The 25,932-nt window shown below is 40.4% G+C and overlaps 1 protein-coding gene across 1 annotated transcript in view; it reads left to right on the forward strand.

Annotated features, from left to right (window-relative positions):
• LOC139133809 (laminin subunit alpha-2-like) overlaps positions 1-25,932 on the forward strand; it is a 45,883-nt gene that overhangs the window by 2,176 nt on the left and 17,775 nt on the right. The window contains exons 2-15 of the mRNA XM_070700576.1: positions 3,077-3,360; positions 4,792-5,094; positions 6,032-6,151; positions 7,585-7,674; positions 8,302-8,419; positions 9,883-10,092; positions 11,368-11,459; positions 13,677-13,832; positions 14,742-14,882; positions 15,085-15,255; positions 15,939-16,040; positions 16,743-16,951; positions 17,726-17,837; positions 18,155-18,268. Of these exons, the coding sequence (XP_070556677.1) occupies positions 3,077-3,360; positions 4,792-5,094; positions 6,032-6,151; positions 7,585-7,674; positions 8,302-8,419; positions 9,883-10,092; positions 11,368-11,459; positions 13,677-13,832; positions 14,742-14,882; positions 15,085-15,255; positions 15,939-16,040; positions 16,743-16,951; positions 17,726-17,837; positions 18,155-18,268 (2,222 nt within the window). The remainder of the gene's footprint in view (positions 1-3,076; positions 3,361-4,791; positions 5,095-6,031; positions 6,152-7,584; positions 7,675-8,301; positions 8,420-9,882; positions 10,093-11,367; positions 11,460-13,676; positions 13,833-14,741; positions 14,883-15,084; positions 15,256-15,938; positions 16,041-16,742; positions 16,952-17,725; positions 17,838-18,154; positions 18,269-25,932) is intronic.

Below are 25,932 nucleotides of genomic sequence, written 5' to 3' on the forward strand. Positions count from 1 at the left end.
CTTACCAGGGTTTCATTAAGAGCCGGCAGCCAGCGAAATTGACCGATTACTCTCACGATTTCGTCGGCTACTTTTCGGAAAATTTGAACTCTTTCATAGCTGAAATATCTTTTACCTTCTGAAATAATACGGACAAGTTTCACAAACTGTGTAGTCAAACCTTGCAACGGCTTTTATGTGAAACAAAATTTAGAAGACGAGCGACTACTACGATCGCCTTGTACTACGACGCAGCACGGTCTTGCGTATACTGCCTTAATAAAAATCAGAATTGCAACGGACGATTCTATTGGCTACCTGAATTGCTGATCCCGATGTGGTGACCTTTATATACGCCAATAAAAACGTGCGTACTACACCTGTCGGCTGTCATTTGCTCAATTAAAAATGGTCGATGAACAAATGAAGACGGAATAGATCGCAAGGTCAAGCTTCTCTGTACGATCTTCGGTTTTGAAGTGGACCAAGAAACAAGAAAAGGATAATTACGTGGATTTAAACTGTTTTCGAAGACAATAGCCTGATTTTTTTCTCACGAAAAACTTCCCGATTACAGTTCGAATTTAGTAAGCCGACGTGCGTTGCACCGTGGTAGGCGTAAATGTCAAGGTATATAACCAGCTGGACGTATTATATGTACTGCTTTTTGGTCTATCGACACCAATAAAAACGTCACCCAGAGAAGGGTTAAAATACCTCTAAAAGACCTCTAAAATTCACTTCAAAAGCGATCGTCAGGTTAAATCCAAGTGTGAGCTTCTGAACGTACTAATTTTCATATCATATATCAAGGTTCTTACTTTGCATACCCATAGGCCTATAGTCAAATAACCTTGAGGGTCTTTGTTTCTATTTGCGAAATATGGTAATGATTGTCATTTTTTATCGTTATTGTTAAATAAATTATCCTTTTTACCTCCCCAGTGGTATAAAAGTTCTTCATCTACATATTGCCATACCAAACATCAGGGTTCTTACATTAATTTTAAAGCAGAACATAATACATAAATGAAAATTTTCTCATTTACTGTGCTTAAAATATCAGTGTTATCAAATTTGTATCATTAATAATAGTAAATTATTGTAGTTTACCTCCCAAAAGCATAGAGGTTCTTAGGTTCTAAGACTTCAATTTTCTTTGTTCAAAATATCGTCAACATTACCACATTTTACTATTTGTAATTATGAATTATCATATTTAGGCCTATTCTCCCAGGTAAAATGGCTTTTATGATATGAACACAAATTGCCCTGGAACACTGACAATTCTCCTGAAAATACTAGAAATTCATGTGACTATGAGCTGTAAAAAGTGAATTTTAACTCATTTTTCAGGGTTTCCGGCCTTCGGCCGGGAGGGGAAAACCCCTCCCAGACCCTCCCCCAAGACGACCGCTTTGTGGTCATGGCAGCTGCAAGCCGCCTACTTTTTCATTCTGGCCCCCTACTTCAAAACTTAATGAAACCCTTCTTACTGTGATTTTTTATGGCACTCATTTACCATTTCCGCAGATATCCTCATATTTTTTAGCCAACCCTGTGGTGACTTATTTTCGGCAAGGTTCTACATTGTTTACTTTTTCCTTCACAGATTTTTTCCTTCTTGATCCCTGTCTCAAAATCTCATCGTGAGTCATGGTCCACCCCACATTTTAAATGAATTGTTAATTTAATCCAGTTAATATCAATGACTGAAGGCCAGTATGAACTTTCATAAAGTAGTTTATTTTTAAATTTATTCTTGTATGACAGTGTTCTCCCTAGAGCGGTGGCTGCCACTCTTTAATTTTTTGTAAACAATAGAAAGTCATTACCATACAGTTACATTTATTGTAATGCAAATTAGCCATCACTCTACCAAAAAATCCCAGGGAGACCACTGTAAGATCTGTCATCTTGATATTTTATATCAAAAATTTGTGTTGCAAAACCCCTACATCTCTGCACCTATGACTTCTTTGTAATTTAATCCTTTCTTCCAAGTTGTACTTATTTCTATGGTTTGTCTATGGAGGCTGGTAGAAAGAGGATTAATCAGGCAAAATCTGGGCATTAATCAACCATGAAAGGTAGCTTTCTTGCCACTGTTTTGCATTTGGATAAGAGCAACAAAGGCAAATTGGGCCTTAGGGTTTTCCCAAACTTGTACTGCACAGATCTAATACGATAGTGATGCAACTCTCCCCCACTCTGTAGAACAGATCTATATTGTTTGGTCGACGAACAATTACAGCATGTAAGTCAATCTCTCTTTTGGTGAAATACAGATTAAATTATAATTAGAAATTATGACACAGATGGTCAAACACTTTTTGTGATCCTTTCACTTTACCGTAGCTAGCGGATCACCCAGGTCAGTCTCCTTTACACATCTATTCAGAACTCAGCCCCAAATAATGTGTATTGAAGATACTAGTCTTTTGATACTAATCATCAATCATGTGAAATCTTTTACTACACTCAATTGTCAGTTCAATGTCCCCAGTCATTTATCAACTAACACATAATAAACTCTAGTCATTATCTCAAAAGTTGAACTATTTCAAGTTGTAGTTTTTGGTAGCCTCCGACTGATCTTGAATCTCATCAAAAGTCATAAAGCAATTATGTTGTACCGTTTAAAAGTGTTTTAACAAACTTAATGAGACTGCCAATCGGTAAGTTGGTATCCTTATACAGATTTCTTGATCATGTTCAGCTAATTCAAAGTGGTGAGACGCCCTGATTTTCCTGTAGGAGAAGGTCAGTGCGGGCAAAAAATGTCAGGACAGGGCAAAACTCTGTGTGTGTGTGTGTGTGTGTGTGTGTGTGTGTGTGTATATCCATGTGTCTATTACTAGACATGGAAATGTAAGTGGGCCCCTGTTGACACCATACTGTCAATTACATGTACAGTATCAAATGAGATGATGTTTGTACGTATAGCAGATCCAGGCAAGCTACCCTTTCAGTCTAAAGAAGAATGGGAAAAGAAAACTGGTTCTGTAGTGTCAGTAAGTTGTCAATTCATTGTTGTTTCCCTACCAATTGATTTAAGTTTTCCGTGCATTACTATAATATTTTATTTGTCTGCTAGGTTTATTTCCTGTGATCTTTAACTTGGCTAACAATGCCCGGATAACGTCAAATGCAACATGCGGTGAAAATGGACCTGAAAGGTATTGTAAATTGGTAGAACACGTACCTGGAGAACCAGCTCCAAATCCACAGTGTAGAGTCTGTGATGCCAACAGCTTTGATCCCAGGGAGAGACATCCGATTGAAAATGCTATTGATGGTACAAACAGTTGGTGGCAGAGTCCCACAATTGCCAATGGAATGGCCTACCATTATGTCACCATCACGTTGGATTTACAACAGGTAAACTAGGATGAAACAATCATGCTGAAACATGTACACACGCTGACCCATCAAAGCTGAACATGAATGGAAAATTTCCAAATGTCTGCCTTTTTTCCTAAATATTTTTAACAACTTTATTTTTGCATGATATTATGTACAAATGGTATAACAATTATCAAATATGAAATAGGAAGGCAAGTTTGACACAAAGTGAAAGTGATATTAGCTATAACTTTTGATAGCTTCATTTTTACTTTCGCTGACGCAGTCCAGCGGGGACTTATAGATTGGGTCCTGTCCGTCAGTCAGTCAGTCTGTCTGTCAGCAGCCGTTTCTCTGTCATCCCTGAGCCGATTTTTTTCAAACTGTATGTAAGGATAAAGTACTGTGCCATACATCATGCACGTCAATTTATTTCGTGATACAATCCAATAGGGCCGCCAGACAGTCATTTTATTGCAAATTTTTCAGGTTTTTGAACCCAGTTTTCTCCCCAGAGCTATTATAGAGTGGTGGCCGCCACTCTATAATTTTTGGTAAACAATAGAAACTCATTACCATAACAGTTGCATTTATTGTTATGCAAATTAGCCGCCACTCTATCAGAAAATCCTGGGGAGATCACTGGAACCATAACTCAACTATCCCCGATTTCGTTCAATGTGGTACACAGATAAAGTACTATGGCATATATATGCGCGTCAATTTATTTTGCAATATGATCCAATATGGCTGCCAGGCGGCCATATGGGATTGTATATTTCCCAACATTTATCAAATTCACCCCTCTCTCCAGTAATGAAGCTAACAAGGATGTAATTCAATCACCGTTATTCAAACACCATAATCCTGTGGGGACTGTGTCATCAGCGATGACTTGCTTAGTTAAATTAAACGTAGATTTTCTAGTTCTTGTCCCCAGTCACATAAGTTCAAGAAACAAATTCCTTTGTTTAGATCAAAACCCCCTCCCCTAAACGAAAGATCAAAAGTGCGAAATGTTGATGTCTGCCTGAGAGAACAATGTACTGACTGAAGTATTCAGTGCTGTTTCGTCAACACAGTGAGAGTGAAATGACCAGGTGTGGTTTGGGCAGGCTGAATTTATGGTACATTTCAAACATCTTTTTTATCTTTACAATTTGATGAATGAAAGGTGTTGGATACAATGTTACTGTCAGTAAATTTTATTTGGGACACAAACTAGCTTGAAATTGTTGCTGTCAAATCTGCTGACATGAGTGTGCAAATTTTTTTATTTTGACACACAAATCACAAAATAAAAGTATGAAAGTAAAGTTCACTAATCGAATGGAGGTCAAACCCCTTCCCCCTTAAACAAATTAATTTCACTTTTTGAACTTATGTGACAATCTGAGATGGTCCCTAATTTAATCATTATTTAATCTGTTAAGAAATCCCTCATTTTCCCATTTTTTCCTCTTGCAGATTTTCCAGATTGCCTATGTCATCGTTAAGTCTGCAAATTCCCCTCGTCCTGGTAACTGGATTCTTGAGAAGTCAAACGATGGAGTCACTTACGAGCCCTGGCAATATTATGCAGTGTCAGATTCTGAATGTTTAACCCTGTACAACATTGAACCAACCATCGGCAATCCACGTTATGAAGAAGACGATGATGTCATCTGTACATCTTTTTACTCCAAGTTGAATCCATTGGAAAATGGTGAAATTCACACTTCATTGGTAAATGGACGACCTAGTGTTCTCAAACCAACTGCTGAGTTGATGGTGAGATGTTGTTTTTTTAAACTTGTTCCATCTTTGAAATTATTCCCATTGAATATGTATGCTTCTTTGTTTATCAGTAATTTATTGTAGTTATTCCAGGTAGACAGGTTTTTTGAAGTGGTGTGTTTCATTTTTTCAGCTGGGTATCGTAAGGTCAATCACAACTTTGCTACTGTAAATCTAAATTATCTGAAAGGTATAAATCTCTAAAAAGCTTGATTCTTAGAGAGTCTTGGAAATCACACAGAGACAAGCCAATTAAAAGAATAATTATGTAGTATGGGTTGCAGATGAAATAGCCAAGCATCTCTCAAACAACCCTTAGGCTTTATTTTCACTGTGGATGAAAATACATTGTTACAATGATTCAAAATTCAAACTTGTGCTTCAGCCTGGTATGACTATGTTGTAAACATACAGAACTCATTCATTATTGTCCATTTGGCTACTTTGCAGACAATACATTGCTGTTAAAATGAACACTATGCATTGTGTAGGCATTCAAACATGACAATAAAACAGCTACAAGAGCACTTCATGAGTGTTGCATAGTATCAATACATTTTGAGTTGTACACTGCTAATTGCTTCCTTTACAACGCTGGCACTCAACTCTGATCTGGCCTGCACTGATGTTTTATTGTTATTTTCAGCAATTTTATTATGCTGCAATATGCCATAATGTTCTACCAATCTATCTGTACTATTTGCATTCATCCTAGCACTGTAGCCTAGCTTCTCTATTATATTCATATTTCAGCACTTGCGAAGTCTAGATTAATAGATTATGAATTGAAAGTACTTGAATTCAATGTAATATTTTTTGAATGACAGTGTTCTGCTATTGTGTATGAACTACATACCTACTTAATATCCATAAGGGGTAGCTGTTATGACTGACTTTAATTATTTTATTCTTTATGTACTTTCTGCCACAGGAGTTTACATCTGCCCGTTTCATTCGTCTGAGATTACAGCGTGTTCGCACTCTGAATGCTGATTTGATGACACTGACATCCAATGAACCTGGATTTATTGATCCTTTGGTAACCAGAAGAGTAAGTCTGACATTGCTTTACTTATTTTACCTTGTCACCACATGGCTGCATATGGTGAGACTTTGACCTGCACACAGGCCCACAGCCATCGTTGATACCAATGAGTTGTGGCCTCGTCTTGGTAGTGAAAAGGTTAACCCTTTGAGCGCCAAAGTCAACTTTTGTCGCCTTTATAAAATAGACCCCAGTCAAATTTTTTTTCAGATTTTTGCCAAAATTTTAATGAAAACCTGCCAATGGAATGTGATGTCCGTTTGATCCAAAATAATAAAAAAAACAGAAAAATTCATAAAAATTGTTAAAATGTGCACTAAAATTTTGGTGGGAAAAATTACAACACTTACAGACCTCGAAATTGAAATACTTAAACATTTGCTGAAACTTTCTGTAAGGAAACTTTAAACCATTTCCTTCAAAATCAAGATTAAAAATCAGAGGTCACGATACCATATTGCTACCAGAGAAACAAGTTACTAAATATTTACCGTCAGTCAAAATTCAAAATTGCCTCCATCCCTTAGGTAACTCTATTGGAAAAATAAAATTTCTATTTTCACAAAAGTAACCTGATGAAAACTTTTTTCACTCTGTGACCTTCAATATGAGCCCCTTAGTAGACCAAAAACTGAAGTTTAAGTGTATGAATATCTGTCCTTGAGGCACATTGTACTTTAAAGGTTTGGACAGAGCAATGTGCAAGTAGAATTTGAACCATGTTCATCAACTAACCCATGTCTTGTACTTGCTACATGTACATGTCATTTAATGCCAAGTAAAGCAAACAAAATGCTAGGCAGGGGTCACAGGTACTTAGTGTGTGCACAGCAAAAACTTTGGCTTGATTTGATGTCTGACTCTGTGATGGCTAGAATTCAAAAGTGAAATTGTTCTGAGTGGATTTCAGCCCGTGACAAAATTTATAGAGTAAGTTTCTGAGCCAATGTTGAATGTAGGTCAAGTTGTCTCAACCCAGTTGGTCACACAGTCCATGTTTGCTTTAGGTTGAATTCTAAATGGTGGCTTTATGCTGTTTGATATTACATTCACTTCTTGTTGTTAATGATAAGGTATACAGGCACAGAAGTCGTGTACTGACATATGATGTTAACTAATACGTTTGCTTTAAGTTAAATTTGAGATCCAGTGTACAATACCAGTAGATTATTGTTTTTTTTTGTGTGGCTAATGTTGCCCAGTGTGTGAACATGCTAATTATAGGTCAGTTTGCAAAAGTGAAAACATGCATGAATAGCCGCAAAGTTGCTGCTGACCCATCAGTATTATTTCCACAGTATCCTGAGGAACACAAATTACTGACAAACCTTGGTAACATTAAGAAGAGCAGTGCCCTTTAACAAAAAGAACATGATAAACGTTTTTTTGTGTAGGCACATAGTTGTTAATATCTTTCATTTCTGTTCCTTTCTTTCCAGTATTACTATTCCATCAAGGATATCTCTATCGGTGGTCAGTGTATCTGTTTTGGTCATGCCAGGGTTTGCCCTCGAGATCCCATAACGCTGGTAAGTGTAATGTTATCATGACTGTCAGCATAATTATTCTGTAATCAGTATTACACATAGTCCAGCTGGTGTTGATAACTTCATTACTCAAGTAGTCCTGTACATGCACTCAGCTCAGTTAGTGTTGGTAACATTGGGAGGGAGGGAGGGAGGGAGAGAGAGAGAGAGAGAGAGAGAGAGAGAGAGAGAGAGAGAGAGAGAGATCTTATAATGTTGAAAACATATCCATTAAAGGGAAACAGTCGTCGGAACTGCGCCTGTGCGAGTTTCTGGTTTACAAACAATGTATTTCATGCACGATATTTAGATGTACCTCATCATCATACCTGCAACATTTAAAACTACATGATGTAGATTATGACAGACATGTTTTAACTTTCATCAATCACCATCATACCTTGGATACAGTGTTTACATTGGTCGTATGGGTCCCATACAACCTTTTAGCGCAGTTCCGGTGACTGTATCCCTATAAAAAAGAATGTTTGCGTGTGCTGAGAATATTCAAAAAAGAAGCGAACATGGGTGAGGGAATTGTGAATGTTATGTACATTATAATCAGTGTTGTAACATCAATCCATAGTAATACTTTAGTACATATGCTACTTCCCTCTTTGTGAATATTAGGCGTCAAGATGTGAGTGTGAACATAACACTTGTGGAGATCAATGTCAAGAATGTTGCCCTGGATTCAATCAGAAAGCCTGGAAACCTGGCACTCAAGAAGAAAGCAACATCTGTGAACGTAAGTGGAAGTGAAAATGATATGTCTCAAATGGCCATGTAGCTGTAACTTTGGTGATTTTTTTTCTCTATTTTGTTTTGTATATCAAGTTTTAATTCTAACCCCCAAAGAATGCTGAAACCCAATTTGAGTTTTTGAACGCAACTTCTGTACGTGTAAAATGCAATCTTATTGTTTACATTTTAATTCTACTCCAGAGCAGAATTCACTTGTGCAAAATAACAATGCATTCTACTCATGTGTAGACCGAGTTGACCAGCTGTGTATCTCAACATATTGGGGATGAGAACAAGAAACTGTACCGGTAGTTCACAGTAAAAACAATAATGAGTGAAAAAAATCATCATAAGTGACCGCTACTGGCCCTTCAACATGATCTTCTTTTGCCATTTATAGAATGAAATGTCCATCCTCAACCTATGTACTCCATAAACATACATTATATTGTGATCATAATTGTACCTAAATCACCAATCACCATGTACATTATGTTATCCTGTAATGTGCTGTCGACTCAAAACATATCTTGGCCTTATTGTGCATTTTTTTTAAACAATTGTGATAATAATAATTGACATCTCTCAAAGTGAATATCTTATAACATGGACACTTTTGCAAGCTGTCACAGGAATTGAATGACATCTAAGTGTGTGCAGACTGTGTTAGGTTCTGTTTACTTGTGTTTGGATAAATGTCTGCAAAATTTACCTGTTACTACTTTACGCAGAAGATACGGACTCTGAACAATGAGTTGATGTTGACATACTTGGCTGTGCTGAGAGAACGCAAACACAGGCGTGCTTCTTTTGTTCATCTTGTTTGGTTCAAAAGAGTCTCTTAGAACACTTAACATAGTATTTGTGTCATGAAACAGAATGAATTAATACTTTTGAACTAAATTCTCTTTCAAAAACAATGCTGGAAATTAGGAATCAGGGGTCACGGTGTAAACTTGGTACAAGAGAAACAACCTGAATTTTACCAACATTTGAATTGCAAAATGGTTTGTCTTTTGTTAATTCTATAAAAAAAAAATGTTCAACCTTCATAAAAAGAACTGGTGGCAACTACATGTACTCCATCAAGTTCAAATGTCGCCTCATAAGCAGCATACCATTGAAGCACTTTAAAAATTTGTGATTCTTAATAGCTGTCCTCAATGCACATCCAGCCTTAATTCCCTATGATGTGTACATGTCTCTGGCACAGCAATGGAAATTTGGTTGTTTAGTTTCTTTCCCCGGAAGGTAATATGATAAATTTAACTTTCAATGAATCACATTTTTGTGACCATTTTACCATCTTAACAGAGAGAAGCATATTGTGTAAAGTGCTTTGAATTAGCTGCATTGTAGTATTTTCAGATTTTCCTTACAATCAGCAGGTTTGTAATTTAGCTAAAACCATAGTAAATACAGGGAAAAGTTTGAAATATATTTCAAAATTTGTTTCTATATTTTTAGCCTGTAACTGCCATGGCCATGCTGTTGACTGTTACTTTGATCAAGGAGTAGAAGATCGCGGAGAAAGCCTTGACATTTTTGGAAACTATGAAGGCGGAGGAGTTTGTATTGGTTGCCGTGACAACACCATGGGTATTAATTGTGAGCTCTGCATAGACCGTTATTACAGGCCAGCCAATGTGCTCCGAACCGATCCAGATCCCTGCATTCGTAAGTTACAACATTTTAATTTATGATCCTCTATAAACACCAGTCAGTCTAGATTTGTCTGAGGACTTTTTAATGGAGACTAACTTAGCTTGATAGATAGATGTCGCTGTATTCTTAGAGCGCTAATAGTGAATTTAGATGACAGAAATTTAACTTTCCCATGTCAAATGCTGTTATTCAAATTTAATAATTCTGTTAAAGGGTGAAATTTCTGACACCATAATGAATTACTATATAGTTACTCAGAGTAATGGCAAGATCTTATATGTGTTCATGATACCTTTGCCACAGCAATTTTATTATATTGTGTGACCAAGGGGTTAATCTGACCCAGTTTCGTTCAAGGCGCCATAAACATCTCTACTGTCCACTTTGTGTTGTGCTTGTTATAAACACTCACTGTCATAAATGTCTGCACTGTCACATTTCTTATTTGTGTCATGCTGGTTATAAATACTTACATAGCGTCGGATCCAATCAATGAGTTTGTATTGAATTAAGTGATAATTAAGTGATATAGTATTGAATCTGTTACATCATATTGAATCAGTGATATCATGTAGTATAAAGAATCAGTGACACTATGTGGGATCATTGCCTTTTTATTGAATCAGTGACGTTGCACTGAATCAGTGACATTGCACTGAATCAGTGACATAGTATTGTATTAGTGACATTGTATTGGGTCAGTGACAATATTGACTCAGTGACATAGTATTGAATCAGTGACATTGTACTGAATCAGTGACAGTATTGTATCAGTGACACACGACAAAATCAATGACATTGTTTTGAAACTTACAATATTGAATCAGTGACATAGTATTGAATCAGTGACATTGTACTGAATCAGTGACAGTATTGTATCAATGACACAACAAAATCAATGACATTGTTTTGAAACTGACAATATTGACTCAGTGACGTAGTATTGAATCAGTGACATAGTATTGAATCAGTGACAGTATTGTATCAGTGACACACGACAAAATCAATGACTTTGTTTTGAAACAGTGACAATATTGAATCAGTGACATAGTATTGAATCAGTGACATTGTACTGAATCAAGTACATAATATTGAATCTCTAACATTCATTCATTGACATATATTGAATCAATGACTCATACAAGGGAACAAGGAGGCAGATACACAGCCCTTCTGCAAACACAATAACATTTATAAATCTTTCCTAGAAGTACTATAATGGTACAACTGCCAGACTTCCGCAGGTATCTGAGATTTTGTATTTTCTGTGATTTTTCCATCATCTAGCATGTAGCTGCAATCCATTCGGTATTCGTGAGGTGCCTGATATGGCATTTGGGTCCTGTGTAAAAGATGACAGTCAAGTAAATGAAGGATTGGTGAGTTGTCAACAAAATGCATGATTATAAATGTGTAACTGCTGAGTCATGGTCATGGTAAAAGCATCTCTAATGTGAAAAATGAAATAAAATCAGCAGCAGTTAGGGTGTAGATGTGGAAAATCTGAAATCAGCTATTTGCCATGTGTAAGTAGTGATATAGCCATGGCACTTCCCAACTAGCCAAGTCAGTAAAAAGCAGTATTGAGACAAATCCTTTATGTATTTTTTCACCTACTTGGCATTGTATGTTATAGCTGGTCAAGGCAGTAAAAATCATGTTTTACAGCATCGAAGATTTCAGAGGCCTTCAAATGTTTAAGTCTTTGTTACATTGCAACATATGGATCATTTCATGCCTCGCTGGTTTTAATCCACGTGACCAGATAGTGGCAAATTAACCCTTTTCCTGCCAAGTCGGTGAAAATCCGCTTGAAATTCGGTGTAGCCAGAATCTAAGCACTGGTGACCGTTATTCTCCCAACCCGGTGGAAATCGGGCCCTTTTTGGGTACCCCCTTTCCTGCCAAGTCGACGGCACTACGTTTTGCTATCCCCTGTGCGTTTAGGGGTCATCCGAGGAGAGGTTTTCTGACAAGGAACGCCTTTTCCCCTCGAAATGGGTTCGCAGGGAGTCGATAGACAGGGAAAGGTGCAGAAACCTGTCCGCCAGTCCCCCACACCCGAGGGGGGCTGGTTTTTTTTTACCGCTTTTTAGCGGACTTGGCAGGATAGCATGGTGACGTTTTTCTGGCGGAGTTGGACGTACTTGGCTGCCTGGCACTATAGAGATTGCTGCCGAACTTGACCAACTCGGCAATGCTAATCTAGAAGACTACCTCTTGCAAACGGGACGGCTCGACTTGTTCCTCCGATGGAACGGATATGAACGACTCGGAAATACCATTACAAACTGGTGTCCGACGTACTAAGCTGGGCTTCAGCTCTGCAAGTTCAAGCCAGGCAACGTCCTTCACCGCCTTGGCCGTGCCATTCAATGGACGTAGCTTTGGATTTTTTATTTATTCCATCGTCCGAAGTATTGGCTCTGGTTTGCAGGCAAACGTATCCTCTTGCCGACGCATTGGTAACTACGTACGCTGTTTGCGTACAGAGAATTCAAAAGGTGACATAAGGTCAATATGCTACGGGATACCGCCTGCATTTAGCAGGGACTGCTTTTGTTATGCAAACCAGCTAGCAGTACAATATGGCTGCCAGGCATGTGGACACGTCGATGGCTAGAACAATGGAAGCATATTGCGTTGTACCCATGCATCGCAAAAGTGAGACTGACGACTTGGGTGTAGTGACTGTTTATCACTGGTTAGCTGCAGCCCAAGCCATGTCGGTACAAACCCGTACCTGACTGAGGACCACTCGATTAAGTCAGTAATGAACGGTAACACTCGTAAACCAACTCCCAACTGAGCTGGCTAAACTACGTGGAGCTGTGCTTCAATGGCTCAGCCATGTCGTTAATACAACGGCAAAAACGTAGTTTTTGTGCTACACACTGCCAAGTCGTTGAAGGTACGTATTCAATTGACCCTACCCTGGGGAAACAGGACAGGTTTGCCGGTGCTGCTGCACCCCTAGCACGACCCTCAGGGTCTCTGACTAACAGACGAGTGAGGTGATGTTTGTGCCTAGCGGACGTGCGTAATACTGAAGGAGTTTATTTCCGAAAAAATAAACATGAAACGGCAATATAATGACGCACTCCCAGGGGCAACAAAGCCGGTGACCTCAATTTTTTTCTGCAGTAACCCTTGAGCTCCTTCCCCTGTCTACGGGCATGTAGAAATTATCGAAGTCTAACACGTATAAGTACGGCTAAAACAACCCTGAAAATGGGCGATTTCTGCCAAAATGCCTGGCAGGATAACATGCAGGAGAGCCAATCTTTTGCAGGCACATATTATGGGGCGTTTTTCTACTGACTTGGCAGGATAACGGACAAGGGCGCTTGGCAGGAAAAGGGTTAACTAAGTAGAACAAAGATCAAACTACTGCACCAATATCATACAAGTTAGTCTATTTGTCCATCTATTTTAATTAAGAAATCAGTAAACCCTGGCTCTCCAGCTAACCACGACTCGTCAAAAGTACTGACAGAACTGTCTTCTGATGGTGACATATTTTGAGATTCAAAACCACTATATTCAACGGAATTTCTCTAATTCAGTCCGTTTTACTCCTGGTTTTCCTGGTTTAGAATCCTGGTGATTGTTTCTGTAAAGAAGGCTATGCCGGAGCACAGTGTGACCGATGCGCAAGAGGATACCAAGGTTTTCCAGACTGTGAGAAGTGTCCCTGCAGTATAGAGGGCAGCGTCAACGAAGATGTTTGTGAACCGCCATGTGTCTGTAAAGTAAGACATCATTTTGTAGTCACAGATGTATGGTATACCACAGCCAAAATTAATCTTTTCACCTATGATTTCCAGTCAACAGGTCTACACAATCACCATTGATAACAAAAGGTCAAGAAAGGGTCAAGCCATTTGACATAAAACAATGCTATCAATGTTTCTATCGGCAATGTTGAGTGCTATTTCAGGCCAGCAGTTCCATTCATCCTGTGCATTCACTGACCCATTTCGCCAAAATATTGTAACTTATTTGGGAGAAAAATGAACAGTGATCTCACCAGTTTCACTGTAACTTGCCATTTGTATTAGTTTGTTTGTGTAAATAAAACAGCATCAGGTATTGAAATTTGTTTGAATTCATGAGGGTGGTGCAGCTTTTGATATCTCAAAATTTTCCTTCGAACAGTTAAAGAATTCAATTCACCATCCTAATGTATTCCATTAATACATCAGCTATTGTTTCTTGGGTATAAATGTGTTGAATAAGTTAAAACCTGTATGGCTGGTATAAATGTATTTTACCACACTCCTATATTTCAATGGGCCCATCCCCTCTGAAGTCCATTTCTCAGTGCAACTTAGTTCAGAAAATCTGCACATAAAAAAATGGATGCAATAATTAAATTTCTGATAGTGTGACAATAATGCTTAATAAAATTTATCTTTTATGATAAAGTTTTTGGGGAGTATTTTTTTCAAGAATTAACTAGCCTGATGGAAACTTTTATGCAATACTTCTTAAAAACTTGCAATCTCATAAATATAACATTGGTTTCAAAGGATATGACTGAGGTTAATTGTAGTTCATTATCAATAGTTTTATCTGTTGTATTATTTCTTTTCCATCGTGATAATTGACTTTGAAACTTGATAAGTTTGATTGATAATATTTTTCATTGTTGATTTCAGAACAATGTTGAAGGTGAAAACTGTGATATATGTAAATCTGGTTACTACAACTTGGACGGTGACAATTCAGTTGGATGTTCTGCATGTTTTTGTTTCGGAATTACTACAATCTGTAGCAGTGCTGCCGTCACACAATATGAGGTGAGCCAGTAACAGTGTAACTTATAACGTCATTAATCATGTTAACATCAAACTCAATGTATTCGATTTCCCGGCAGAGCTTGGCCATAAATTTGAAATTAATCAGTGTAGGAAAGAGGACGCCTTATACACATAACTGTTATATTGACATATATAATCAAATGGGAGCAGTGTCACTGACACTATTTTTTTCTTTCCACAGGTACAATCATTGGACGGTTGGGCTATTGGTGACAAGACAGGTAATGTACTTGTCCCTGTCAATAGATCTCCTGGACAGACAATCTTGACAGTTAAACACTCAGATTATCTCAAGCAAGTTGATTCTGATATCCTCTACTGGTATGCACCCGCCGAATATCTTCAAAATAAGGTTAGTGTATGCAGTATAGTTTTCTCTGTCATATTTACAGTGAGGTATATTTATAACCAACTCCACAGACATCAGTAGTACTGTAGTCTTCTTTCATCTAAAGTACGCCCTCTATGGTTATTTCTACATAAACTAATGATGGCACATGACCTGCAGGTATTCCTCTTAAAGGTCACAGGAGTCAAAGGTCAGAGATTTTCTTTGGGTTGCAGACAAATCTGATAGAACCAGCAATTGATGTGGGGCAATGAGAAACCCAATTTTTTGCTTAGCTATTGTGTAGTCGCAATTTGTGTGTAAGACGGGTTTTGTCAGGCAGGTACCCAGGGTTATGTTACAGGAGTTCTCCTGTGAAATCAATGGAGGGGTCAACACAAATGCTTCAGGGTTCCAAAACAATATAGCAATCTTCCTAATCCTTGGCAAAAAAATCCATGGTATCTGTCTGATATACTTTGTATCTATGTCATGAAACAGATTGTTGTAAATTGAAAATAATACTTGAAGCATTAGATATTGTGTACTTGCTGTGCTGACTACTACATTTCAACTCACTTACCTAAACTTTGTCGTGTGTAAGCTTTTTGCTGCAATGACATTTACTGTCATGATACTCTATTCTACCATCTCTGTGCTGCCCTGTTATACTAACACATTCATGTATCACTGTATTTCTGTTACAGCTGAGCAGCTATGGTGGTATGCTGACTTACACAGTACGATACAATGAAAATTCAAACGCAAATGTTTCAACACCGGTGCTAGACTCTGATGTCATTCTTAAGGTATGCTGCGAGAAACCAGTAAACAAAAGAAAATTAGAATATAGTTTGTTATGTGACTGTCATTCATTTAGGAACACACTGTCCAAATACACTGCCCAAATACTACTTCAAAAAAAACCTTTTCACATGTTCCTAGCAAGCTTGCAGAATGATTTTGTAAAAGAAATTCCCAATCCTTGAAAGAGTGCCTGCATCCCACTCCATTGGATTATGGAATTTGATTAGTCTTCCCAGTTTTGTGTGTTATTATAGTGAATGTTTTAGAAACTTTTGACCAGTCCAACAAAGTTTCTATCATTGATATTTATCATTGCCAGGTAATAATATCGCTTGTATTTCCATGTAAAGGGATGAAAAACACAGATTTTGTTACCATTTTACTGGTGCTTCCATGGTGCACTCTCTTTCTTCATACCAAAATATAAATTTAATTCTTCTTTTCATAGCAGCAAGCAAGAAACTATAGTTTAAAGCGTAAAAAGTTGTGATTTTATCACCATTCGATCAACACTGTTAACTGTGCACGGTTTTGATATGATCAGCAGATATGATTGTGATTTTGTGTACGTGTATGTGTGTATTTTTGTTGCTTTCTAATGATTGACTCAAAATGGACAAAAAGGCTTGAACACAGCAAAAAACATTTTCTCTCAATAAATCAGATAAAATACTAATCAGTGAATGGTTTTCTGTCACATCCAGGGCAGCAATGGTGTCACTCTAAAACAACGCCCCAGTCGTTGGGTTGTACCGGATAGGGAAGAGACTTTCCAGTTTGCAATGCAAGAAGATACTTGGTTTCATGAAAACTCTGAGAGATACGTCAGCAAAGTGGAATTTATGACTATTCTACACGATGTACAAGCTTTGATGATCAGGGCTACCTACCACACAGCACACGCAGAGACAAGGTGAGAGTTGAAAACGTTAATACAAACAATCGAACATCGAAACAATTTGAACCCTTCTAGCTTACTGCTTCATAGTCAGTCGCTCATTAGAAAAAAAGATGGGGTGTAGTTATTGAAAGGCAAAAAGAGTCTAGTTTTTCACTTAGAAACCAAATGATTCCGTCATCCTCGTAGGCACTTATAGATTTATAAAGCACCCCAGTGTACCTGAACCATTTTCATGTACTCTTTATGTGGTTGTGTGCTTTGTATATATGTGAGAAGTGTGTGCTGGTATTTATCAATTTGTATGCAAACTTTATTACAAGTTCTTTTGTTTGATGTTGTAACTTGTTTCCAGATCCTATTAAATCAGAAAAGTTGTTGTTTGGTAATGATGAAATCATTGATGATTGTTATGTCATGGGGTCATGTAATCTGAATGTTGACAGAAAGTATTGTCAGTGCCCTTTTACCAAGTCTGTATGCTCTGAAATTCATAAACATCATTCATATTCATCAAGCAGCCACTGACATACAACACAGGTGCAACTTAACCTATCCACCACCAAATCCCTGTAAACGGGTCCACAATCACCATTGATAACAATGGGTTTGAATCAAACCATGATGTTGAAAGGGTTAAGTTTCTGACTAATTTTGCCATATGTCCAATAAAATTTACACTTTCATGAATATTACTATGGTGTAAAAGGCTTCACGAGGCCGTGAAACTTTTACCTGTTTGCTAACTGTGGTTACTGTCTCAGATAATTTTTTTTATCTCTGTTTCAGTTTATATGATGTCAGTCTTGAATACGGTGTACTTGATGATAACAGCACTAATAGCTTTGGATCTGTAGAACAATGCAGTTGTCCCCCTGGATTTGAAGGGTTATCATGTGAGGTAAACACTGACATACATACCTTTGTACAGGATATTCTCACCATTTTCCCTTCTTCCAATGACAAAGCATTCTCTGAAAATGCGCATACCTTCTTCAACTGAGGTCATTGGCTAATTGTAAATGAACTTCAACTCGGGCTAGTGTTACATTTACAGTTGAAGCTGAAGAACCTCAAACTGTAAGGAAATGACATGACACAGACAGATATCTCATAACCAATGATGGTTGGTTGAGTTCACAAAGTGTCACAAAAATTTCGTTTAAGCTTTACAAAAATGAAATCTTATTGACTCGTCTATGATTTGTATTTTCCAAGGAATGTTTACCAGGCTACAGACGTATTGATGGAAAAATCTTTGAAGGAGAGTGTGTTCCCTGTGAATGTAACGGTCATGCCGTGGAATGTGATGATTTCACCGGAGCATGTATTGTAAGTATAACCCCTGGAATAAATAGGCTGCAAAAAGGTCTGGGGGAGGTGACGGGGAGGAAAATAAGTGAGCAAAGAGAAAAAGCATTATCCAATAATGTGTTCCTTTTCTCAAAAGTAAGTCATCGCCGGATGTGACCACAACTTTTTACATCAATCAGTCAACTCTTCAACTAAAAACATCAACACAAGAGACCAAAAATTTTGACTTTTAAACGAGTGAGGTTAAATCTGGTGTGATTTTCACATGAAAAGGTGTCAGTTTAACCCTTTTCCTGCCAAGTCGGTGAAAATCCGCTTGAAATTCGGTGTAGCTAGAATCTGAGCAGCCACGGCCGTTATCCTGCCAAGGCGGTGGAAATCGGGCTACTTTTTGGTACCCCCTTTCCTGCCTAGTCGACGGAACTACGTGTAGCAAACCCTTGCTCGCGCTAGGGGTCGTTCGAGGACAGGTTTTGGGCGAGGAACGGCATTTGCTCTCGAAATGGGTTCACAGAGAGTCCAACGACAGGGAAAGGTGCGGAAGCTACCCAGCCAGTCCCCCACCCCGGTGGGGGACTGGGTTTTTTTTTTGGGACGAGTAGCGTACTTGGCAGGTTAGCACGTTGACGTATTCTAGCGGAGTTTGGGTTAACTTGGCTCTGAGGCACTACATAGATTGCGGCCGAAATTGACCGTCTCGGCAACGCTAATCTGTAAGGCAACCGCCTAAGACCGCCTCAGCTGGCGGTGCAATTTTTTGCCAATGGTGCGAGACGAAAATCACGGACTTGGTCCTGATTGACGGGAAGTGCGGACGGATTTGACGGACTCGGCTTTCTGTAAGGCAACCGCCTAAGACCGCCTCAGCTGGCGGTGCAATTTTTTGCCAATGGTGCGAGACGAAAATCACGGACTTGGTCCTGATTGACGGGAAGTGCGGACGGATTTGACGGACTCGGCTTGATTAGTCCCTGACATGGAACTGATCCGAACGGACTTGAGCGACATTTGTGAAGGGTAACCACCGCTTTTAACCAACTTGTTACCTTCTCGAAAAGACTACCACTCAGATGTCGGACGTTGTCGGCTGCACTTGGCTCTAGACGTTCAAGCCGTGCAACGAAACACACCGCCTCAGCCTTGCCATTCACGAACATGGCCTCAAAATTTGATACCATTGTTCACCGACTTGGCGGCTGCGGTTAGGTGCGTGAACCGTTGTTCACCGACTTGTTACGCCTATGTTGTCCCTGTGAAGTTCAGCTAACGGCCGAGTCTAACGGGAGTTGGCAGACCTGTGTTTGGTTTATACAGTAGTATGACCGACTCAGGTAGAGGTACCTGTCGGTATATTCCGAGTTTTACGCACTCGGGCGTCAATGACGGGTCGTCATCACCGCTGATGACGTAGACGTGCTGGCCACGTTATTTGAAGGAGCCATGTTTGCCCAACGGACAAGGCCGAGACAGCCGTTGACAATTTGGCATCCTTCATCTTTGACCGCCTTAGTTGGGTAAGCCGCTCGGCAGGCGACGGTTATGACCTAAACAAGCCGCTGAAGCACTGTTCGTTGCCGTACAAGAACAAGACGGCCAGTCCATTACTGCTTAATGGGCGATCTGTCGGGTTGGCTTGTCACCGACTTGGATGACAATACGCCCTGCGCAGGCGTACTTAGAAGGGACATGAGGTTAAAGATACGGGTTTCCACCCGTACTAAACATGGGCTTGGGCCAACGTCCTGGGTGGCAGGTGCGCATGCCACGTACCCAGCTGGACGGAATGTCAAGTTGAGATGCTAATGACATTGACTATGTTATGCTAAGTGCTCGAGAGATTTGCATCGCAAATGAGTATTATTAGCATATCAAATGGTGCGGACAGGCAATTTACATGACGGGTACAGGGAAAGACACTAAGGGTTGTCCGATTGCCCGGGGCAAGTGAAAGTTGCGTTCGGGCAAGTGAACCTCCGATGCCACTTGCCCGACGGGACAAGTGAAAAAAATAATACCTAGAAATCGAATTCACGAGAGCGATTTTCTGGTGAGGGAACACGGACTTAAACAACAAAAATTTTCATGTTATGTCATTGTGAACATTTCCATAAGATTTTTCATAAAAATGCATGAAGAGTTGATGAAAAGAATCATGTAATCGCTTTCAATAAAATGCAGTTCAAACAATACCACCGGTTAAATACCGTACGCTGATTTTGCATATGAAAAAGCTGTTCAGCTGGTGGAGCGTACGTTCACCAAAGTTCATTGCATTGACTGTGAGGTTACGGTGTCTCACAATATGTTGATACGGTAAAAAAAAAGAAACACACAGCGGTTTTTGTGCTTTGTATGAACGTTTATGAAAAATCACCACAAAAAAGGGAGTTTTACTAAAACGTACTCTTCAATGTTAACTTGAAAGTGACAGTGAGTGGCATCGTGGCAAGACCGCATGCAATGAAAGTCATGAGCAAGCTTTGGTGTCAACGGGTCCAGTCTTTGAATTTTCAATGAACACTGACTTAATTTTCAGGTCAATAAGCTAAAAGTTACTTGTCCGTGGCGACCAACCTCTCTGTTTGTGAATTTTCCCATTCTAAAATGACTGTCAAGAAGCAATTGGAGCGAGTTTGACATCGAGAAATTCATCTTTCAAGACACATAGAAAACCACCGACGCCTTAGGTTGTTGGTTTAAATTCTATTTAGTCTGCGCATGAGCATTAAAAAGACCACCTAGGTTATTAGAAAAACATAGGATACTGGTATAGTGCAATGGTAATCCAAACTTCAAAGGGCTTGTGTATGATGTCAGCGCAGTAAAAACATGACAAAGAAGTACATTATTTTTCAGAAGCTTCAAAACATTCCTTTATAGCTACAGATTTTTTTCTTTCTGTATATATAAGTTAAAACTTTTAACTGCAAAAATACTTTGAAGGTACAATTAAAATGGCTGTTATTATTTGTACATTAAGACCTAAGAAAGTAAACATACAAACATATGAACTGTTAGAATTTTTTCTATGAATATGATAGCCCCACTAGCTGTAAATCTTGAAATTTGTTGACCTAAAAAGGCTTCCTATTTTTTCTGGTTTTCTTTAAATTCTACCCATTAATAGGATATAGTCTTTTGCAGCTTTACAAAACATTCTTTAGTGAAAAATTGGACAAGTAAATTTACATTTTAACCATTATTTTGATTTCCCACCATACTACAAAGAAAACAAAACATTTTTGTCCCAGTTGAAAACATTCAACACTATGCATTACATTGGACTACTCTGTTGTTTCCGTGAATATTCAAATGCATATATGCACTGTGTACACTGTTTTTTGCTATATTTGCATCGGGTGCCGTTTTACGTTTGGGCACACATTATTTTTCTTGTTCAAAATTGCACCTGCAGTCTCACTGGGCAGTTAACAATAATTGTATTCCAACCCCTCAAAGAGCACATTCCCAAAATCGTGTTTTAGTTCAGAAGTAAAATCACATAAAGAATGCTATATGATACTGCTAGTGTGGCTTTGATAATTAATTCAATATAAATGAGCCATCCAGCACTCTTAGAAGTGTGAGGAGAACCCTATGAGAATTTCTGACATTTTCTCATGATAACATGATAATTTTCAAAATAAAGTGTGTGAAATGAAAAACCAATGTTTTAGCTTTTTTCAAACACGTAAATTATACTGGGCAAGTGGTTTTCCAATTCGGGCAAGTGAACCGAACCTTCGACTTGCCCGAAGGGCAAGTGGATAAAAAAATAAGTGTCTTTCCCTGGGGTAGGAATGTCAGCGCCGGTTGGTGGACTGATTGCCGTAGGTCCATTATAATAACAGGTGGATGCATATATAAACACCCCTGCGTCCAATCATGTCCAGGGCTTTGTTTCCCTGTGGCTTTAAAAGGGAGGGACCTGCTAGTCTGTCGACACTGTTCCAGACATGAGCTTGACGGACCGCAAAAGTTTTCTGAAGGCGAGCAGACGACTGAAGCTCAAAGATGCAGAGTCTCCGGGCGGTAGTGGTAGCGATCGTTGTGATGTCCCTAGTAAACGTTCTAAGAAGTCGGGCAAGAAACGCTCCCGTAAGGCGAAGCTATCTCCGGCTGAAAAACCAGTGGTAAGCGTAAACGTAAGAGCGATCGTTCTGCCGATGAGGATGATGACGGGTCACCGGTCGCCAGTGGTTCTCACCCGGCTGCTCCGGGAGAGACTACTTCACCTGCAGAGACTACATCTGCTCTTGTGGGAGATACTTCACCTGCACAGACTACATCTGCTGCTGCTAGTGAGACAGTGAGTAACGAGACGGCTGATGCATTGGTTCTCCCCCGGCTGCTCCGGGAGAGAGACACCACCTGTTGCTACTATGAGCCCTCATCCTGCTTCAGGAGAGGTTCCTGTGCCCAGTGCGAAAGAGCTTGAGTCCTCGTCATCAGCAGAGGCTGCCCAGCCCGCTCCTGCCATAGTTTCGTGTGCTGCGATGTCCCCGCCGAAAAAGATAGTGCGGAGGGTTCGTTATCAGGATAGCCCACCTGATTTTGAGCCAGATATGATCCTTGATGCCGCTACGGGCGAGTTCAGGCCCAGACGCCCAGACGACGGTGATATCACCGCTGAGTCCGACTCGGAGGTTGACGAGGATGCGGCAGAGGACGATGACTTTTATGACAGGCAGTATGTAGGTGAGGCAAGCTCTGACGACGATGATGACGTTGCTGCTGTGTTGGCGGAGGACGACACCCCTCCTGTCTGGCGTATGTCGGAGACTACCGATGCTAATATATTTGAGGAGACCGATTTTGACCATGAGAGAGGACCGACTTTCACCTTGCCCAGCCACTCCCGTGAGCTCGATTACTTTTTAAAGTTTATTCCAGCTACACTGATCAGATTGGCCAAGGACGAGACTAATAAATACGCCAAATTCCACCAGCGATATATCGCTAGGAAAATAGATAAATACTGGCGTAACGCTGACTACCGAGAGGTGCAGGCGTTCATTGGCGTCTTAGTCTGTATGGGTGTCGACCGTAAATCATCAGTGGAGGATTATTGGTCTAGCGATCCCTTTCTGAGAAACCAGGGTATTTCTACTGTGATTACCCGCAGTCGCTTTCAGCAGCTTATGCGATACTTTCATCTGGCAGACCCAGAGAACGATCCACGTCGTGATCCTGATGAGGCACGCCGCCGACGTCGGTGTCAGGAGGATCCCCTGTATAAAATCAATCCATGGATGGAGCCCATAGTTGACCGGTGCGTAAATAATTATAAGATGGGTAGAGAGATCTCCATCGACGAGGGCATGGTGCGATTTAAGGGCCGTTCTAAATTTAAGCAGAGATTACCGCATAAGCCTGATCGAGACAGTTTCAAGATATGGCAGCTGTGCGACTCCACCACTGCATACATCGCTAACTTTGCACCGTACCTAGGTGTGAAATTTCGGGATCGGACTGATGGGAGACGGCAGGAGCGAGGTGTGGTGAAAAGAATTACGATGGAGCTGGTCCAGCCATTCTGTGGATATAATCACAGCCTATTCTGTGATAGCCTGTTTAGCACGGTCGTTACTGCTAGAGAGCTGATGGAGACCGGGATCTACATGGTCGGGAGTTTTAACCGCCGTAATCGTCGCACCATGCCCCCTCAATTAATTCCGCCGGGTAAGAGGAAGCGCCTTCCTCTGTCTGTTGGGGATATGAAAGCCACGACCAGAACGGACTCTCGTCTTAACATCACTGCTTATCAGGATAGTAACGCTCAGGTGCTGATCTTGAATACGGTCTATCCACCCTTGGAGTGCGTGCCAGTGGGGGAGGGAGACGAGCGGCGACAAGTGCCTCTGTCGCTGTATAATTATCGCCGGTACATGGGAGGCGTCGACCGAGCCAACCAGAAGCGCAAGTACTTTCACACTGGGCGCAAGAACCACAGATGGTGGACATATCTGGCATGTTACCTGATTGATGTTGCCCTGGTAAATGCATATATATGCTTCAAGCATGTACAGCCTGATAGTAAGCTGACCCATAAGATGTTTCATCTGCGTGTCGGGAAACAACTCATTGGCGGTTATTGTGGGCGATCGCAGCCCAGTGTGAGAGAGGTCGAGGCCACCGTTTCTCTTGCCTTGTACATCAATCCACAAAATCAGCCGATGCACGTTGTCAGCCGTTTGGAGGGGCGGCAGAAATGCTGTAAAGTATGCAGCAGAGAGGGTAAGACCACTGCGAGCGGACGACTGTCTGAGACGTCCAAAGGATGTAGTCTGTGCGGGGTTCATCTTCACGAGGGCGAGTGTTTTGCGGCTTTTCATCATCGCATGATGCTACGAGGTAAGAGGAGCATTGGCGTGCAGACCTCTACTCACACAGCCCCGACGACACCCATCAGCAAGAGAACCCGACGTAAATAACGGACAGGGGACAGCTTCGCCTAACAGTGGCTTGACTGTATTCTTAACATGGACCATGATCACATTTTGAGCACGGTTGTGCCGTTTGTTTGTGCTTTACGATCCCGCTGATTGTAAATTGAAACACGGATTATTTTGTACAATCCCCCGATTGTAATCTTTGTAACACGGACCATGCACTCGGACGTCGAGACAGACTCTGAGATTTATTATTCGGCATAATGTAAATTATTCCCGAATAAAATACTATCTATGGATCGCATATTTTCGTTTGTTTTGTTTAGACGGATTATTTTGTACAATTCCCCTATTATAATTTTTGAAACACGGATCTGCCACCCCGATTGTAATTTTGAAACACGGACCATGCACTCGGACGTCGAGACAGACTCCGAGATTTATTGTTCGGCATAATGTAAATTATTCCTGAATAAAATACTATCTATGATCGCATATTTTCGTTTGTTTTGTTTTTACCCCCACTTTCGTTTTTGGCAGATCCGTAAGGACGCTATAGTAATGGATGAACGTGCGTTGTATCACGTGGGAGGGGCACAGCCCAACGGAGGCTGTGCTCGTGCGACGTAGACGTTGTACCAACCATCTGTCGTTGGGGTTAGTGCATAGAGCAGTTGCACTGTCCAGAGCTAAGGTGGTACAAAACTGCACCTTAGTAACAACTGCACAACTAACCTGTTAGGAAACGGTAACACTAACGAGCTAAGTGTTCACTGAACTGGCCAAACTACGTACACGCCTTCCTTCAATGGCGGAACTATGTCGTTGACACTACGTCAAAGCAGACTGCACTGTGCGACTCTTCCAAGTCGTTCAAAGTACGTGGCCAAGTGACACAACCCAGGGGAAACAGGACAGGTTTGAGGGTGCTGCCGCACCCATAGCACTAACCCCTGGGTCTTCTACTAACCCACGAGAGAGGTGACGTTTCCCCGGTGTGGCCGTGCGTGCCGGCGAACGAGCTTTACTTCCGCGAAAGTAAGCTAGAAAAGGGCATAAAAGTGCACGTCCCCCGGGGCAAACAACGCCCGTGACCTCGTCATTTTCTGGACACAACCTCATCAGCGGTTGCCCCTCTATACGGGCATGCAAAAATTTTTGAAGTCTAACACGTATATGGTCGGTAATCGTACCCCGAAAATGCGGTATTTTCCCGCCAAATGCCTGGCAGGAAAGCGTGCAGGAGAGCCTATCTTCTGTAGACACGGAAAAGGGGGCCGGTTTTGACCG

The sequence above is a fragment of the Ptychodera flava genome, chromosome 5 (assembly GCF_041260155.1).
Source record: "Ptychodera flava strain L36383 chromosome 5, AS_Pfla_20210202, whole genome shotgun sequence".
NCBI lineage: Eukaryota > Metazoa > Hemichordata > Enteropneusta > Ptychoderidae > Ptychodera > Ptychodera flava.